This window comes from Cyanistes caeruleus, chromosome 5 (genome assembly GCF_971803275.1).
Source record: "Cyanistes caeruleus chromosome 5, bCyaCae1.hap1.1, whole genome shotgun sequence".
Classification (NCBI taxonomy): Eukaryota; Metazoa; Chordata; class Aves; order Passeriformes; family Paridae; genus Cyanistes; species Cyanistes caeruleus.
In genome coordinates, this window is record NC_141705.1 from 81,656,576 (window position 1) to 81,674,636 (window position 18,061).

At 50.0% G+C, this 18,061-nt stretch overlaps 1 protein-coding gene across 2 annotated transcripts; it reads left to right on the forward strand.

Annotated features, from left to right (window-relative positions):
• Nucleotides 1-1,393: 1,393 nt before the first annotated feature.
• Nucleotides 1,394-17,768, forward strand: SCARB2 (scavenger receptor class B member 2). 2 transcript variants are annotated; one of them, XM_023927096.2, is made up of 13 exons: nucleotides 1,401-1,614; nucleotides 6,332-6,489; nucleotides 9,807-9,954; nucleotides 11,071-11,259; nucleotides 11,872-11,963; nucleotides 12,208-12,327; nucleotides 12,923-13,101; nucleotides 13,271-13,389; nucleotides 13,992-14,065; nucleotides 14,856-14,907; nucleotides 15,465-15,623; nucleotides 15,762-15,832; nucleotides 16,915-17,768. In XM_023927096.2, the coding sequence occupies exons 1-12, from the start codon at nucleotides 1,498-1,500 to the stop codon at nucleotides 15,789-15,791; spliced, it is 1,437 nt and encodes a 478-aa protein (XP_023782864.1). In that variant the 5' UTR covers nucleotides 1,401-1,497; the 3' UTR covers nucleotides 15,792-15,832; nucleotides 16,915-17,768. The 2 variants fall into 2 exon arrangements, with proteins under 2 accessions (XP_023782863.1, XP_023782864.1); XM_023927095.2 differs by lacking the exon at nucleotides 15,762-15,832 and having other exon boundaries at nucleotides 1,394-1,614.
• Nucleotides 17,769-18,061: the final 293 nt, after the last annotated feature.

Sequence of the window (18,061 nt, forward strand, 5' to 3'; positions counted from 1 at the left end):
ACTTCCTTGGCTTCCAAAGCTAAAATAATTTGCCAAAATAAAGAAAAGCATTCACGCTGAGAATCTGGGAAATCTGTATGGAGAAACGATGTGGTTCCCTGCATCGCATGGGTAGATTTTAATGGAAAAATAAACAAAAAAGCTGAATTAACCAGCCCCAAAATTCTGTAGGAATCTTTGCTTGTTCTATAAATATTTGTGCCAGGGTTCAGCTAAAATATTTTACAGTGGAAGGAAAGGTTTATGGTTTCAGAGAAAGAATTCCCATGGAAGAGTCTTTCTAAGGGGAGGGTTTTATTGCTGTAGTTAAATTAGCCTTCAAAACCAGTTTCTAATTATGTACTCTGGTTCTTGGTTTTTGGAGAAAGGGCGATGAAACAGGGCTAAGAGCACCACTCTGGAATGAGAACCTAAATTAAAGAAAGCTGACAGAACACCCTTTCTCCCCCTTTTAATTTTTTATTTCTCTTTCTTTAACTGCAGCAGCTGGAACCACAAAACTTCTGGTTTTCCAAACAACTGTGACACGTGACCTCAGAACCCTTCATAAGCAAAAATATCCGAAAGGGCACATAACAACATAACACAGTTGCTGCAATCACAATTACAGGAAGAAGTATTTATAAAGGAAGACGCTTCAGTCCATCTTAGCAGGAAATCCACCTGACGGGCCACTTGCCCTCTTGCTCAGGAAGGCATTACATGGATCAGGCTGCAGCTGGCAAGCTGCCAGCCTCGTGGTTTGGAGAGGGAACTGACTCGGGAAACACTGCTGCTGCTGGGACGTGGGATGGGAGCACAGGGCTTTCCTTCCTTCCTTCTTTTTGTGCCACGGGGCAGGCCGTGGGGTAAAGGGGCTGGCATGAGCCCCTGTGGCAGGTGTTTTTCCCTCCTGCTGGCAGAGATGGGTGGGAAAGTGGAGCGGCACATCCCACTGCCTTCTGAAAAAGCAGGTGCATTGATTTGACTGATTTTTTTTTCTCTGTTGGTGGCAGTTGAACTGCATTGAACTGGGGCAGAATCCGCTCCCTGCGATGTTTAATTCAGTCTTAGAGGCGCTTCACGCTCCCTGCAAGTTTTCCCCCCAATAATCCTGCTGTAGAATTCCCCAGCTTGTTGGAGCGAGGGCCAGGAGGCTTCGGGCTGCGCCGGGCATCCTTGCGGGCAGGAACCACCCTCCGCTACTTTGGGATACCTTGTCCCGGCTGGGGTGAGCCGGGAAAGCATCCATCCATCCATCCATCCATCCATCCATCCATCCATCCATCCATCCATCCATCCATCCATCCATCCATCCATCCATCCCTCCATCCATCCATCCCTCCATCCCTCCATCCCTCCATCCCTCCATCCCTCCCTCCCCCGGGGGAGCGGCGGCTCCTCCCGGCGCTGGCGGGCGGGGCCCGGGGAGCGCCCGCCCCCGGAGCCCGAGCCCGGCGGAGCCTCGGCGGTCCCTGCTCGCCAGCAGCAGCAGCAGCCATAGCCACAGCCATAGCAATGAAGTCTCTGTGTCTCGTCACCGTGGGCGTCCTGGCCATGACGCTGCTCATCGCCAGCATCTCCTTGCTGGTGGCGCACGTCTTCCAGACGGTGGTGGATCTGCAGGTGAAGCAGGTAAAAGCCTTGCCGCCTTCCCGTCTCGCTGCGTGTTTACAGGGTTATTCCTTCTGAAAATAGCCGAGGGAGGGAGGGAGGCGGCTGGCTCCCTCCTTGCGGCAGCTGTGGGTGAGTGGGAAGGAGCATCCCTGGGCCCTGAACCCCCCCCGCCCAGCACCACCCGGCTCAGAATGCAGCTCAGGCTGTGGTGGTCCCTGGGCTGGGTAAAAACTGGGTGAGGGTGGGTAAAAATGTCTCTTCTTGAGGCAGCTCTGCTGGCTGTGGGGCAGCAGCTGTAGCGAGGAGCCCTCTCCAGGGCAGCAGCACCTGAGGGGAGCAGGGGGCACCTTTTTGCCATCTCTGCCATCAATTGCTTGCAGCTTTCATACTTGTTCTGCTGCTCCAGTTACTGGTGCCTCTGGAGCGGGGCCAGAGGTGCTGTGGGCTGGAACACGTGGTGTCTCCCAGTTCCCTGGGCTGGGTGATGGCAGCCAGGCATTTCACCGTGTTGTTCCACACCTGGGGACACCCATGCTGGCACTGCTGTGGATGCAGAGGCCTGCACTGTTCCTGCTCTGCCCAAGCTTTTGTTTTTCTGCCAGAGTGGTTCTGTGCATTTTGTCCAGTGGTCCAGCGAGAAGGGCCAGCTGTGTTAGTAACTCTCTTGGAATCCCTTTGTAAATAAACAATTATTTATCTATCTGAGGAATGTCATCTTAATTCCTATTCTGACAGAGAAACCAGGAGTGCTAACCATTGAAGGGATTTGACCAGTGCTGTTGTCTAACTGGTGACCAGATCATCTGTGATCTCCTAACCTACTGTTCTTTGCTCTGGGCTGTTGTCAGGGAGCATTTCCTACCATGGAAACTGCATTGTCTAAACTTAAATCAGTTTGGTTTAACAGGAATAATTTAAGGTTGGCAGTGAGCTTACAGCAGCTTGTGGCAGCTCCATCCCCCCTTATCTTGGCTCTCCTTGGGAAAGAGTCTGCATCCCAGAAGTTCTACTTGGAAGTGTTCTCCATGCTGTTACTGGCAGAGCAGTGGGGTGAAAGCAGTGGTTTGGAGCAGGGCTGTCAGGAATTAGGCGTGATCCTCCTTACGCGTATTATCTCCTGGCTGCCTGCTCCTTCCCTGGAACGGAGCCTTACGTAAGAGCAAGTTGGTATTCGCTCAGCAGGGCTTGCAGTAATGCAGGATAAAGTTTCCAGAGCTCAGTCTTTTCCTGCCTGCTGCTCTCCAGCTCGTGCTGGCACACATCTGGATTGCAGGGAATGAGGTGTCCGGCTCCCTGCCAGAGCTGCCAACTCCCCGAGGGCCTTCTCCAGGAGCCACACCCCCCCCCCAGTGGGGTAGCACAGCTTTCAGCCCCAAAGCAGGGTGCTCCCAGTCACTCTGCTGATCTGGCTTCTTTCTACATTTGCTTTATCCCATGGGAGCTTCCCCTCGTTTGTGTGTGTAGCCTAGAAAGCTGCTGTCGCTTGTGTAACCGCGAGTGTAGCTTAGAAAATCTTGTGCAAATAGACAAATCTCAATTTGCCTTTGAAATGGGGCAAGACCCGAGCTTTTGCAAGGAGTTCCTGTTCTTTTGAGGGCTTTCCAGCCGTCCTGAAACGGAGCTGCCTCGCAGTGAGGGCCTGTCTTGGCAATCTCGAGCGCAGCTGGAGTGCAAAGCTGTATTTTGGAACAGCTGAAGCACCTGTGTCTCCAAGCCCAGCACCTGCAGACTGCTGAGGATGGCTCTTCTGTGTGCAGCAGCCTTCCCAGCCAAAGGCAGGAGCTGGGATGTGGGAGGAGTGGGAATCCAACCTGCTGGCAGACCTCACATCCCCTTGAAAATCAGAGGGCAGATGTGTTGTGACAACAGCACTTGTCCCACAAGGCATTCAGATCTTGTCAACTTATTCTTTATTTGCTGTTTTACTATATTTTTGTGAACTAAACATGCCATCCCAATCAGATGGCCAAAACCTGTTTGTTATCAGGGCCTAGCGCCTGAAACTCTGGAAAGCAGTGGAAAAAAAAGCTGTGATGAACAAAGATCAATCTTCCCCAGGAGAAAGGCATTCCCAGCTGCCAGTGGTGTTGCCTGGTGCTCCCTGCTGGGTAGATGCTGGTGTATTTATTGACACAGGAGTGCAGGTTATGAACACAACCTAGTGTTATATACATATTTATATACACACACACACACGCAATCAGTCTTGGGGACACGCTCCTAATTTCTAACTTGGAAGTCAGTCACTCTTTTGGCCCAGGTGTTTCCTTCAGGCCACATCCCTTAGACTGAGAATTTTAGAAAACACTTCTTCAAACCCCTTGAGATTCCACTGCACTTGTCACCAGCCATCTCTTGAGCTGAGTTTTCAGGCCCTCAAGGACAAGGAAGATGTTTTCTCCTTGGATTTAGTTGATGCATTGATGATTTTTTTGCTGTTGTTATTTAATGCAAAATACTGGATGCTCTCAGGAGAGTCTAGTATGAAGGCCTAGCTGAAGAATCCACTGGGATGCTCCTTTGGGGCAGGGCATTCCCAAGGTGCAGGAATAGAGAGGTCTGTTCATGCTGGTCTGAACACTTAGCCCATCACCTTAACAAATTGCAGTTAAGCTCTGTTGTAGATGAACATGTAAAAGTGCCTCCTTGAATTAAAATGTTGAGGGGTTCCAGGACATATGGAAAAAAAAAAAAAAAGGAATTAAATGTTCTGTGTAGGTTTTTTCAGAAATGTTCAGTAGCATTTCCCACTCCCACCATCACTGCCAGTAGCAGTTATATTTGGAAGGGAAAGCTCCCTTTTTATCTCCTGTGTGTAAAGCACAGTCAAGGCAAGGAAACAGCAGCAAATGACAGAGCTGCGAGTTCAGGGCTGGCTGATAAATACAGTCCTCAGGAAGGATGCTTTGGAACACTGGAAATGAGCGTGGATTCCACATGGGAAGGAGAAGCCCTGATGTCCTTGTAAATATCATGTGATAGACTGAAATATCCTGGAAACATTTGGTGAAAAACAGAAGAGCTTACCATGTTCCATGATTTGACAGGTTTTGGGAGTCTCTCTGAATGCAGCTCAGAAAGTTTGTGAATCTGGGTTTGCTCTCACTGTACAGAGCTATAAATAGACACTTAATTCCTGTGGGAGATGCAAGCTGTGCCACGCAGATCCAAGAAATAAATCTGGAATGAATATGACCACTCATGTATACAGAGATGAGTCTCCTTGGCATAAATCATAAGAAAACAGGATCAAAAGCATCAGGCTGTGTAGGAAATGGTTGGGCTCAGTAGTTGCAGAGAAATGCTCCAAGCTCCTCAAGCATGTCTGAAACAAATTAATTTTGGAGGTGTGCACAGAATACATGGAGTTTAATGCTTTGGGGAAAGCAGTGCTGCAAGGGCAAAGTGCCATCAGCTGGGCTGGCTCTCACTGCCGTTCAGCATTACTCCTGCCATGCCAAGCTCCTGCCAATAAGCTCGTCTTTGGAACAGTCTTCCCTTTATCCCATCCTTCAAAACTCAAGTCTGCATGGAGAGAAAGCAGCTCCTTAAGTGGGAAGGCCAAGAATGAGTCCTGAGGCAACTGTGGCTGATAAGACCCCGTGAACATTGACCATGAGCTGGCAGCTGTCCAGCCTGCCCTGCTTCTGAGCTTCCACTCACAATATTCCAGTTGTTTTCTCAGAAGAATAAAAAGAATGAGTGTTGATGAGATCCATTTAATTGCAAATCATTCCCCTCCTCCCTTTCTTCCGCCTACAGGTGATGTGCTTTTCAAAGACAGAGTTTTCTTTGTGTTTATTCCTGAAAATGCACTCTTTGAGTCAGATTGCTCTGTGTGACCACTGAAGCAGTTCCAAAGTTATAACTACATGAAAAGCCTTGATTTCAGTGCTGGGGGTGGTTTCTTGTGCGGGGTGAATTTTATCCAAAAGGATATAGTGATAAAGTGAGAGATGGAGACCTGCATGACAGGTGTGGTTGTGCCTTTCCATATGACATGTACATACTGATAAGGGCTATCACTGAAGTAAGGCAATCAGTGTTTCATTTCTTAAGTGCTTCTGTTATAAAATAATGGTTTATAGCTTGGTTGCAAAATAAACTGACAGACCGTGGGTCTGGAGATGCACGTGCTGACGTTGCTCTAGGGAAGAAGTTAAAGACAGAGGGCAATCTTTCCCCTGTTCCAAGACCTTGGAAAGGCACAAATCCTAGAGTGCCTGTGTGAAAGAAATTTGTCACTCACAGTTTTTCTCACAGGCCACTGAAAAACAAAGTCTAATTGCACTGGAGACAGAATCTCACGGCTGTGTTGGAATCTGACTTTCTTGGGCAAAGAAATCATCGAGGCCGAGCTTCTTTTGGCCTCCCAACGTGGAGCTGTACTTTTATCTGTAAGGTTGGCACATTTTGTGATGTCTTGCACCAGGTGGAGTTTTTTACTGATGCAGGAGACAGGATTGCTGAGTAATAGCTGATCAGTCTCCATTCTGAAAAATGTCAGGCAGACTTGCCTGTGGGGAGAAGCAGAACTACAAGCCAGCAATGCTGCCCCTGGCCTGTGGCCAGGAGAGCAGCTGCCTGGGCTGGTTGATACTGAGCGAGCTGCTTCAAGGTAAAGCAGATCTAGAACTGGGGTCTCCAGTCTTACTGCCCGTGCTTGTTCCCAAGGCAGGGAATTCCTCTCTCTGCTGTCAGCATTAGCAGCTGATCTGCCTTTCTCTTGTTTCAGGGAACAGTCCTGAAGAACGGCACGGAAACCTTTGAGGCCTGGGAGGACCCTCCCCCCCCAGTCTACATGCAGTTCTACTTCTTTAACGTGACAAATCCTTTGGAAGTGCTCCAAGGCGCTACTCCTCTCGTGGAGGAAATAGGACCCTACACCTACAGGTAGGCAGGACCCTTTCAGCAGTTCCACACTTGACAGAATCCACGGTGTGTGAGGCACCCAGAAGGCTTGGGATGCTGTTCTAGGAGAAAACCTAGGTGTTGATGTGTGAGAGGGAAGGTTTATCCAGGGGAGCATGGATAACAGCCCACACAGACAGCACTGACACTTGCAGCTGCTTTCAGATGAAGCCAGTGACTTCTGTCAGATTTGGGGTGAAGTTCTGCTGGTGTGCCGCTCTTCTTCACTGCTGAGCACAGAGGAAGCTGATGCATCCTGGCCTGCTGTCTTGTGAGCTGGGTGATGTTTGGGAGGCTGGGGAGAGGAGTGTTGCACAAAAGTGTGACTCGTGCTCACTCAGGAATTGGTAAAACACGTGGCCAGAAAAACGCTTGAGTGGTTCTAAAAGGGTTTTCCTGAGCCAACCCTCACTGAAAAACCTGCTTGGGTTTTAAACCTCTCTGTCATTTTTACTGACAGCTTTCCTAAGGCCACATGCAGAGTTAGATGTTGTCCAGCTCCTGGAGCTGTCCTGTGTGGCGTGCAGAGATTTTCCAGTCACCTTCCAGATGAGTTTTCCTTTAGAGCTGTGTTCTGCTCAGCTGCCTGCAGCCGTGTAAAACAGGAGCAGGGCTGTGGCAGGAAGGGCTGTGGTCCTGGGAGTCCCAGCCTTATGAGGAGCTCTATCACTACAGCAAAGAGCTGGATGCCTGTCTGTCAGCCTCACTTCTGGTCACACAGGCTCATCCAGGCTGGGCACTGGCTCAGTGCCAGAAGGAGTTGTCTTTACTTAATCAGAATCTCTTGGTATGTGAAAAAATGCAGGAATGAAAGCAGGAGCCTTTGTGGGAGCCTTGGTTTCTGCATTATCTCTTGCTTTTCAGTTTCCTTTTCAGTATCAGGAAGATTAGCAGGACCAACTCCAGGGTTCACAGTGCTACAGGGAGCCACACAGGCTGACATTCAGTCCTCTTTGCCAGCTTCTTATTTTCCTTTCCTTACTTAGCTCCAAGTCTCTCCTGGGTGTCACACGCAGCCCAGTTTGGGAAGCTGCACCTTGTCCATGAAGGAGCTGGGTGGATGGGGCTGGTGCTGCACTGCCTGGGCTGGTCCCTGCCCCAGGGAAGGCCCAGCCTGAGCTGCTGGTTTGCTGGGAGAGCCTTTCCCTGCATCCCACGCCACGGGTTGGCTGTGAGTGGGTCCCCAACACCCGCCCTCCCTGCAGTGTTCTCGGCAGGCTGCACATTCCAGTCGCTTCTGGCTTGTTTGCTTAGCCTGATTTTGGCATGTCTGGACAGGGTTCCCCTGTGCTCTGCTCTGCCTGATAGAGGAAGAAGGAAAAGTTAGGAAGTGGAGAGCTCTCTTCCAGCAGATTGCATAACCCTCGGCTGGCCGTGGCTGCAGCAGGCTGTCAGCGGTGGGTGGGGAGGAGAGGAGGCCTGTGGGAGCACAGGGAGCAGGAAAGGATGTTCAGCCACACCGCACGCTCCAGCCAGGGAAGAAACCTCCAGCTGGTTTCACAGGCCTTGTGGAGCAAAGCACTGAGGACTCATTTGGGTTTAGCACGTGGCAGAACAGCCAAAATGCCCCAACATGAAGCGTGTTCTCATAGAACAAGGTGTTTGGGGAAAAGCTGGGAGTGAACTGGGCCAGACAAGCAGAGGGAAAAAATGCAGTCAGTGGCAGGGAGGAGGTGGGAAGGCTCAAGAGAGTCTTTTGCTGCAGCTCAGAGTTTTCAGCAGCATACACTGTAAAGCACTTGAGGCAGATTCTGTAACAAAAACATAGTGCCAATGGTTTTGAATCCAGGAAGTTGAACTGGCAGCATGTGAAATAAGGAATTACAAAGAGCAAGCTTTTTACCTGCCCAAGCCTGCCGAGTCCCAAAGAACACCGGAATATTGTCTGGTCTTGCAGGCATTTACTGCAATTCCTACTCATACCCCTCATCAGGGAGTATTATTTTCCTCTCTAGAGCTCGAGAGGTATCTCAGGTTACTCCTGGCCTATTTGAGGAAGGCATTTCACAGCTGTCCATTTCCATCCCTTCAGTTCCAGCCCAGGGGTATAAAATAGACTCCAGGAGGCTCTTTCCAAGTCAAGCTGGAAGTGTTGCCAGACCAAAATGTTCCTGGGTGGCAGGGCTGCTGCTGAGGGGTAGAGACACTGTTTGGGTAAGGAAGGTGGGAAGTGGCTGGTTGCTCATAACAGTAGCTTCACAGGCCTGGATTTAAATGTGAAAGCTGAGCCAGAGTAATGCAGCCTGTTGTGAAGCTGCCCCGATGGATGCAGTGCAGCCAGGACAGAATCTCGATCTGAATGGAATGCAAATCATCAGAGCACGACACCTAGCAGAACAATTCTCCCTCACCTCTTCTGACTTGAAATTTGCCCAGGCAAATGTGAAAGTCACCAGCCTCCTGAATCACTGCAGGCTGAGGAAACAGGGGGAATGTCTCCTGTGTGTTCCAGGTGGTCAGCAGCCCTTTCCCTTTTGGGAGAGACACAGGTGTCAGCCTGTTCTGCACAGCTGCAGAATCCAGGTTGGTCAAGTGCTAATGGCAATGGAGTCGTGTTCCTGAGATGTGTTTCAGGGTAATGAGGATCTGACTTTCTCGTGGGGCCAGCAGGTAGCATTTGATCTTCCTTGCCAATTGGACTGGTTTGTCAGCAATCCTGAGTTTTATCCTGTTGTCTGAATGCCTGGACAGGAACAGCAGCAACCTCCCTGGCCATGGGTAGTGAACAGCAAAAATTCAGTTGAATTTCTGTCGTGCCCAGGATTCCTGCTCGAGAATTAAAGGAGAAGAGCTAAATTGAGGCTTGTTCTGTGGTTGTGCCACACGTAAGCCCTAGTGCCAAGTGCTCTGAAGCCAGCAGAAGGATTCTGTTGGGTCCTTAGGTCAGGTCCATGACAAACATGCAGCCTGCATCTTTCTGGGAGTGAATTTTGCCTGCAGCAGAGGCAAAAGTTTCATTTTCAAACTAGACTTCAAGGGCAATCTCATTCATATACAGTGCCTCTGAATCCTTCTGAGCCATCTGAAATTGTTGAACTTCCTTTGAGGTTTTTTAAGGCAAGGCAAAAATATGAAGTGAAATTAAAGCGCAGGGTGGCATTTTTGGAAATGCCCCATAAGGTCTGACTCAGCTCACACTGACACAGCGGGGAGTTTGTGTCAGTGGGAGAATCTACTTCCAAAGAACTGAAAATGCCACCCTTTATGTGCTTGAAGCAGTAGAACAGCCATGAGTTAATTGCAATGAATGCTCTGTCTACTTGTCTAACTTGATTAGAGAACAAACTCTTGCCTTTCAGGGAATACAGGCCAAGAGTGCACGTCCAGTTTTTGGACAACGGAACCAAAGTGTCTGCTCTAAACCCAAAGACTTACGTATTTGAACCTCAGAAGTCAGTGGGAGACCCTGAAGTGGACCTGATCAGGACAGTAAATATTCCTGCAGTGGTGAGTTCTCTTTCATTCCTGCTTGGAATTTCTCCTGACACACTTGAGAAGGAGCAGTGTGTTGCTTCATCCTGACTCTCCCTTTGTGGCAGATAAATGTGATGGAAGAACAAGAGAGGAGGCAGCTCGTGTCCTGGGCAGATGCTGGTCTCAGTTTGGGGCTGGACTGCTGTGGGGGGCTTATTTTGCTCCTCCCTCTCCTCACAGCTCTGCAGGGTTAGTGCCTTGCTCTGGTGCTACGAGATCACCCACTCTCCAGGGACAAGGGGAAATCAGGCTTGCTGGGCTTCCATGAGTCAGTGAAACCAGGGAATTGGTGGTGTCAAATGCCCAGGAGGAACTACAGCTTCTGCCTGACAGAGTTAGGAATGCTTGAGGCTATTTTGTCCAAGTTGGAGAAGCTGCCTCCAAGTCTGCTTCTCACAAACTACAGTAGAGCAGTTCCAGACAGAGCTGGATGAAAAGGACCTCACCCCCAGACTGTGCTGGGTGAAAGAGAGTCTCGTGGTGATGACAGGCAGACCATTATTCTGGTCTCATAGAGGGATAGCATGAGAAGAAGCAGATTCAAAGCTGTCACAGCTTCCAGAGGCAGTCAGGCTGTACTCAAAGACTTGAGGGTGTGATTCAGCCTTTACTGCCCATCCTGGTTTAGTTGCAGTTGCAGGGTACCTTCATTTCAACTTTTCCCCCAGCATTTCCAAAAATGCCTGATTTTATGAACAAGTACAGAAGTGCCCTGTCTGTAGGAGTAGATAGGACTCAGGTTCCTGGAAGTTGCAGACAATACAGACACTGTGTTTTCAATTCCTCCCAGGCATCTCGTGGTGGTAAGGATTATCTCTCCTTCAGATTTTTGGCTGTGATGTACTGTGACAGGGAGTATGAGAAGAAGCACAGGTTGGTTAGCCCAAAGAAATGCCCTTCTTTTGTTATGACCTCTTGAAAGGCCTGTTGAAAGCCCACTTGTCAGCTGGAAAGGAAACAAACGTTATTAGTGTTTGAACTGTGGGGAAATGAACGTGCAGTGCTGGAAAGTGTCTGTGTCTGGGTGCAGCTGATCATTTATTCCCCAGTAACTCTGACCATTGCTCCCTCATTCCAATGCCCTGGCAGACTGCCATGGAGTGGACCAGGTCAACCCCTATGCAGTTTGCCACAGAGGTGCTGCTGCTCCTGTACCAGGAGTCCCTGTTCACCGTCCGCAGCGTCCACGAGCTGCTGTGGGGCTACAGGGACAGGCTGCTGGCCACCATCCACGTCCTGCATCCCGAGATCGATCCCGTCTTCGGCCTCTTCAACAAGGTAACTGCAAAAGGGGTGCTCCTTCTTCAGCTGAGCAGCATCTAGGCCCTGGATGGGAGGTATGGATAAGCTCTCCAAGGATAACCCCCTCTGCTCTTGCCCGTGCTCGCTTGGATGATGTGGGCTTTGTGGAGGCAGTTGTGCAAAGCATTGGGAAAATGTCCTGATTTCCTTAGTGATTGACTGAAATTGGATGTTAGTTCTGTGCTGGAGCCATTCCTGGCTTGCACAGTGTTTCTGGTCGTTGCATTTTGGTCTGGGGGGAATCCTTGCTTCTTGGAGATGTCTGCAGTGCTGAGGTTATTTCTGTGGGGTTATTTTCCTCCTGAGGGCTCTTTATTGAGGAGCAGCTCTGAAAGTGAGAAAAGCTTCATCTGGTGTTGTGTTTCCTGCCCTTGGGAGGTGTAAGGATCTTGCCTGGTCACTTCCACCTCCTGTGTTCCTGTTCAAGGTGGAGTAGTTCAATGAGCTGCACAGATCTCAGGGGCAGTCCCTCACTCCTGGGGTGGATTTGGAGTGGTGAGAGCTTCAACTCCTGCCACCCCATTGCAGTGACCAGCCAAGTGCCACAGGGTGAGCGGAGCCACTGAAAGCTCCCGCATCTGTTTGCAGATGAACGGAACCGACGATGGAGAGTACGTTTTCCTGAGCGGGGAAACAAACTACCTGAACTTCTCCAGGATTGTGGAGTGGAAAGGAAAAGAGTAAGTTTTTCAGTGTACTATCACCTCTGTCAGAATCTGCCCCTTGCTTGCCTGGTGCAAGTTGAAGGAGAATGCAGGTGCAACTTAAACCCATTTCAGTCCCTTTCCCTGTTAGCAGAGCTGAGGCAGGAGAAGCTGGCACTGTGCAGGTCTGATTCCCGTTTGCTTAGGCCAGGAGCTGCCGTTGCCTGACTGCTGCTCAGAGGTCTTTTAGCCCTTGCTCTCTTTGCTTCCCTTTCTTCAGGTCCTTGAGCTGGTGGACAACAGAGGCATGTAACATGATCAATGGCACAGATGGGACATCCTTTCACCCGCTGATCAGCAAAGATGAGAACATTTACATCTTTTCTTCTGATTTCTGCAGGTAAGGAGAAGGCAGAGGCACTCGGCCTTGAGAGCAGAGCATTTATGTCCATCCCTCACAAGGTGTAGTGTTAGGCTGGTGGTTCTTCTCCTGTGATTTCATGTAACAGTTGCAGTGTTCTGCATTTATTTGTGGTGGGAAGCATGAGAGTTACCCAAAAAAACCCTCCCAATCTGCAGTTAAGGATGTGTTATTTGAAAATGAAGATCTGTGAGGTGAAAATCTGGAAGAGAACTGCAAGGACAGGCTGGACTACAAGGCTAGTAACAAGGGGAATGGAAGGATTTATATGAACTTTGCTTAAGCTTCTTTCCTCCAAAGTCTGCCCCAGTGCTGTGCTGTTCTAGAGAACCCAGGTTTCCCTCCTCATAGATCCATGACTTTACATGATGCTATCTGAAATGTACCAAGGAAATCCTGGCATTTCCTTCCTTACACAACACCTTGTCTCCCCTCTCGCTGATTTCTCTGTGTGCGAAGAACAAAACCGATCTGCAATCATGGACATCCACGCAGACGTGTGTTGGGCTACCTTCAGATCATTCCGTCTTCCACCACCCTGTTCCTTCCCTGGTCCCTCTCTGCTTCCCTGCAGGTCCCTGTTCCTGGTGTACGACAGCTCAGGAGCCGTGGCCGGGGTGCCCACGTTCCGCTTCGTGCCCTCCTCCATGGTGTTTGCCAACACCTCGGTGAACCCGGCCAACGCCGGCTTCTGCGTGCCCGCCGGCAACTGCCCCGGCACCGGCGTGCTCAACGTCAGCGTCTGCAAGCAGGGTAGGGCCCGCCATGGGGCTCAGGGGCTCGGCCCGGGGACACTGGGGCTTTGTGGTTCCACAAGGGCCTCTTCCCTTCTCTGCTCAGAGCTCTCAGGTCCTCCAAGGCTTGCCCAGGTCCTGCTCGGCCTTTTTTGTTTTGCTGATGGCTCGGTGTTTTCGCATTCCAGGTGCTCCGATATTTCTGTCAGCTCCACATTTTTACCAGGCAGATCCAAAGTTTGTAGAGGACATAGAGGGCATGCATCCCAGAAAAGAATACCATGAGACATTTCTAGACATCAATCCTGTAAGTGCAACCTTCCCTCAAGGGTTCTGTAGGTGAATGGATCCAAGCACCTGGGTTTAGGTCGCCTCCCTGGAATCCGAAGTGGTTCCATGATGCTGGCTGGAATGGGAGATCCCTTTGGGCACTTGGGGTCAGCTGTCCTGTCCCTGTCTCCCCTCCCAGTGTTTCTCACTGGCAGGGCAGTGTGAGAAACAGAGAAGTCCTGCAGCTGTGCAGGCACTGCTCAGCAAGCACTGGAGCATCCCTGGGCTACCCACACTGTTTTTGTCACCGTTCTAAAACACAGCCTGATACCAGCTCCTGTGGAGAAAATTACTTCTCTCCCAGCTAAAACCAGTACAGCAGTGATCTCTCCACCCCCACAGACAAATGTGGGTCGAGGAAAAGAGCACAGTCACCACCTGCCTGGTTTACAGAAACAGTGCTCTGACTCATCGGGCTGTTATGTGCAGCTAAAGCGGGAGCAAATTCCACAGCTCCTCTCCTAAGGTCCAGTGCAGATCCTGCTGTGTGGTGTGTACCAGGCTCTTCCTGCATTCCCACAGTTCTCATTCTTTCACCTTTACTGGTTTATTGTAACACTGATCTCTTTTATTCCCCAGCTGACAGGGCTCGTCTTGCAGGCAGCCAAGCGGATGCAGGTCAACGTTCACGTCCGAAAATTACCTGAATTTTTGTGAGTGTTCTTTGCTGCTGGGTGGAATCTCATATCTATGCTCACATTCAGCATGATTTTTCCTGCAGTGTCCTATGGGTTGGAGAGAGCCAAGTGTGAGAGAGAGAAGTCCAATGGAATCTCAGTTCTAAGGGGCACTACGCTCCCCTCTCACAGACCAAGCCGATTCGATTTGGTGGTTCCACCAAAGTAAAGAATAAAAGTAAAGTAAAGAGTAAAGAATGCTGTATGGTAGCTACTCCTCGTGATGTTTATTGGCACAGCTTGGCTGTAATAACTACAACAGAAGTAATTTATCTGCCCAGTCCTCTTGGGAGACCCAGTATTGTTCTTCAGGCTTGTTTCCCAGTGCTCAGGAGCTGTCACAGTAACATAACTCCTGCCTGAGCTGGGATTCCACGTGTGCCAACTGTTGGAGGATTTTTGCTGCTGTGCCCATGTTGCTTGGACAATAGTTCCTGTGTTTTACAAACAGGAGTAACCTTCAATGTCAGCTTAGCTCAGTTCCTGCTGCCTGGCACAAATCTGTCACTCAGTTACTAATGAGCCCTGGATGGATCCCTGTCTTTCACTGCCCACCACGTCCCAGAATAAGCCCTGCTCCCAATTTATCCGTCCGTGAGATCGAGATTGTCCTACTTCAGCAGGGAGCTGAAAATCCACAGCAAAAAGGAACATCCCAGTGGTTTTTTAGGGACACTTTCCTCATGCATTGTTCTTGTATAATCTGTCTTCACAGCCCTCAGGTGGAAGAGTTCCAAACTCATAATTATTTTTTTTTTCCACGCAGTGAAACCGGCAACATCCGAACGCTGATTTTCCCAGTGATGTATATAAATGAGGTAAATAGTTTTGCTATGTCTTTCCAATACTGTGGCATGTTAATGCTTGCAAAAAATACCCTCTGAGCTAGCCAGAAAAGAAAATGCTGATTTTCTTGTTGTTTGTACAGAGTTAGGTAGGAAGCTGTTGCTGTTTCTTAACACCCTCCTCAGCCCTGCCAAACACTCTCAGTCAGACACTCCTTTTAAACTCAGAGGAGGTGGCCATGAGGAAAAGGGGTGCTCAGACAGAGGCAGGACTTCAGGAGGTCACACCTTCTTTTGAGTCATGTCTTGTGAATATTCCCATGCTGTAGCTGGATCACTGAATCAACTGGTATTAGTCTACTCCTAAACCAAAAGTTAAAAATCCCTCTTTCCCTTTGAAATACAGACTAGGTGATCCTTCTGCCCCCTGGAAGAATTCTAAGGGGGAAAGTATGTCAGGAAGCAATGGGGGAGAGTTGTGGGACTGTTGTTTCCCTCCCATTCACAAAAGTGATCTTATAGAAAGCAGAGAAATAAATAAACTTGTAACTTTTTATTTTTTTATTTCTTTCTTCCTCTCTCTCTTCCAGAGTGTTCTGATTGATGAAGCATCTGCCAGCAAACTCAGGCACGTCCTGCTGGAAGCCAGTGTTGTGACTGGGATCCCCTTTGTAATCATGGCTCTGGGAATTGTGTTTGGGATTGTTTTCATTGTGCTGGTGTGCAGGTCCCAGCGGACAAGTGAAGAGGTAAGCAGCACCTGGATTTGGCTTTGCTTGCTGTCCATCTGCGTGCATTTGATTTGATTTTGATTTTTTTTTTTGGTGGTTGATTTTACCTTTCTGCACATGTTTTTATATTGTTTTTGTTGGGAATGACCTTTCTAGGGAGGGGAAGTTTTAATAGACTCAGAATAAACGCGCCAAAGCAAAGGAGCGGAGTTAATCGCAGAAGCCTGGTAAGGCAGGTCCTGTCTTTGTGCCCCATTCCCTTGCCAACAGTAGTGAAATAAATCAGCCTGTCTAGAGGACCCTGAAGGATAAGATGCAAAAACTCCACTCCATTTGAGGACAGATTTAGTTGGTGTCAGTGTTCTCAGCAGAAGAACTGCGTTGTGCCAGTGGATTATTTTCCAGAACCATCATGAAAATTTGTGGCCAGGGAACAGATGAATTGCACAGACAGCAGCAGCAGGAAGTATTCTCCAGTACTGCCCATTTACCAGACAGCCTGGAAATCTGCTCATGAGAAGTTCTGTCCCCAGATGACATGCTGGCACTAAGGTGCCTGTCAGGATGAAAGCTGATGCCAGCATTTCACCATAACAGGGTTCAGATGACACCAAATGTGGAGACTTTGGTTAGGGGAATAGCCTGGGTTCTCTAGGAGGCTGTTTTCTCCTCATAGTTGCTGTGGGCTTAGTGTGGTCTCGTGGGTTTGGTGTTCCCTAAGTGCTGTCTGACAACTTCCCTCTGTGCCTGGGGGATCCCTGTGGATCAGTGGGTCCTGTTACCATCCCATGCCCATGGCACTGTACTTCAGTCTCCTTTTTCCTTTCCTTCTGTGCCAGCCTGTGTTGTCAGCAGCTCAGCCAGGGTGTCAACCCATCCCACTGCCCGAGGCCTGTCCTGGGAATTCTTGCCCCACCCTACATGTACAGCTTCAAACCAGCTCTCTTGGATCTGCTGAACACTCTACAGGGGTCCAAATGACAAAGGGACACCTGCATTCCGTGCTTTTCCTACTTTGCTTTTTGTTGCTTTTCCTGCCAAACAGAGGTCAGCAGGCAGCTTGTGGCTCTTGTTGTGACCCCTGGGCGGTTGTGGCCTTCCCTCCCGTGTCAGGGGCTACAGCAGGTCCCTGCCCAAGCTGCCACCCACCCTCTGGTGCTTGCTTAGTGCAGCCCTGGCTCCCTTAGAGGGAATTGTCCTTACAAGTAGGAGCTTTTCCTTTCCCTGCTTGCAGTCTGGGCAGCCCAGCTTCCTGCAGTGCAAGGTCTCTGGTGGCCACCTTTAACTTGCCGTGGTTTTGTTCTTCCAGAGCACGGAAGAAGAGAGGTCCCCGCTCATCAGGACTTCTTAGTAGATTTTCTTTACCCTGTGAGCTTGGAGAATAAACCATTAGAGCTGACCTAACACCAACTTGTCCCCAGTGGAGACACGGTCGTGTCCAGCGTCACTTTTGGTGGGACAGAAGTGGAAGGGAATCTGCACTGTCAGCCAGAGGAGGAGACTTTTTTCTCACCGGCTACGTTACAACTTTCAAACTCCATTTTAAAACTGCTCCAGATCCTGCTTTTCTCAACCCTGCCCTCTGCACCCACACTGGCAGCCACCGAGGATCGTAACCACCGGATGGGCGACCACAAGCCGGCCCCATTCCCTACGGGAGCGACACGGGTGGCGTTTACAGGCTGCCCTGGGAGCGTGGACGGCCTCCTGGGAACACTGGGCTCCTGGACAGCCCCGGGAGCAGGACAGATGTGCCATGGGCCGGGTGTGCCCCATCCCTGGCGTGTTGCGTGTCCAAGCTCCAGGCGGAACCGAGCCGGCGGCTGGAAGCGCTGTTCCGTGCGGATCACCTAACTGTTCCCACTCTGCTTGTTAGCCAGGCTTTCATCCTTCAGGTGTGGGGTTTGTTCTGCAGCTTCAGGCACCTGAGCTCAGCGTTGTTCCCGGGGTGCAGGGGACAAAGCCCCGGCGGGTGTTGTTGTGGGGGTTTGCACGTTTGGGATGAGAGCACACTCCCTCTGTGTTATGGACAGGGTCCTGCAAAGCCCTGACACTTTTTTACTTGTCAAGCAGAAACTTGTGTTCAAAGTCACAAAGGTTCCTCCCTCGCTTCCCGATTAAAAGAATATTCTCATCGAGGAATGTTGCCATGAGACATTGAAATGTGTTTTTAACGTGTGTGATTGTCTTCTAAAGCGGGGCATGGGGGTTGGCGCTGCTTGGGCTTGGTTTGGGGGCTTTTTTCTGGCTGCTGCTTTGTTTCTTCCCTGTGAGCGTGGGGAGGCCCCTGAAAAATTCCCCAGAGAAGCTGTGGCTGCTCCTGGATCCCTGGAACTGTCCAAGGCCCGGCTGGACGGGGCTTGGAGCAGCCTGGGACAATGGAAGGTGTCCCTGGGATGTCCTAGGATGGAGCAAGATGTGCCTTAAGGTGCCTTCCCAACCAAACCCTCCTGGGA

What these genes read in the sequence shown, in the direction of transcription:
- SCARB2 (XM_023927095.2), top strand. Translation starts at nt 1,498, where the DNA reads ATGAAGTCTCTGTGTCTCGTCACCGTGGGCGTCCTGGCCATGACGCTG. An exon ending in ATAGGACCCTACACCTACAG is followed by an intron (nt 6,490 to 9,806) that starts GTAGGCAGGACC and finishes CTTGCCTTTCAG; the next exon opens with GGAATACAGGCCAAGAGTGC. An exon ending in TCTTCGGCCTCTTCAACAAG is followed by an intron (nt 11,260 to 11,871) that starts GTAACTGCAAAA and finishes ATCTGTTTGCAG; the next exon opens with ATGAACGGAACCGACGATGG.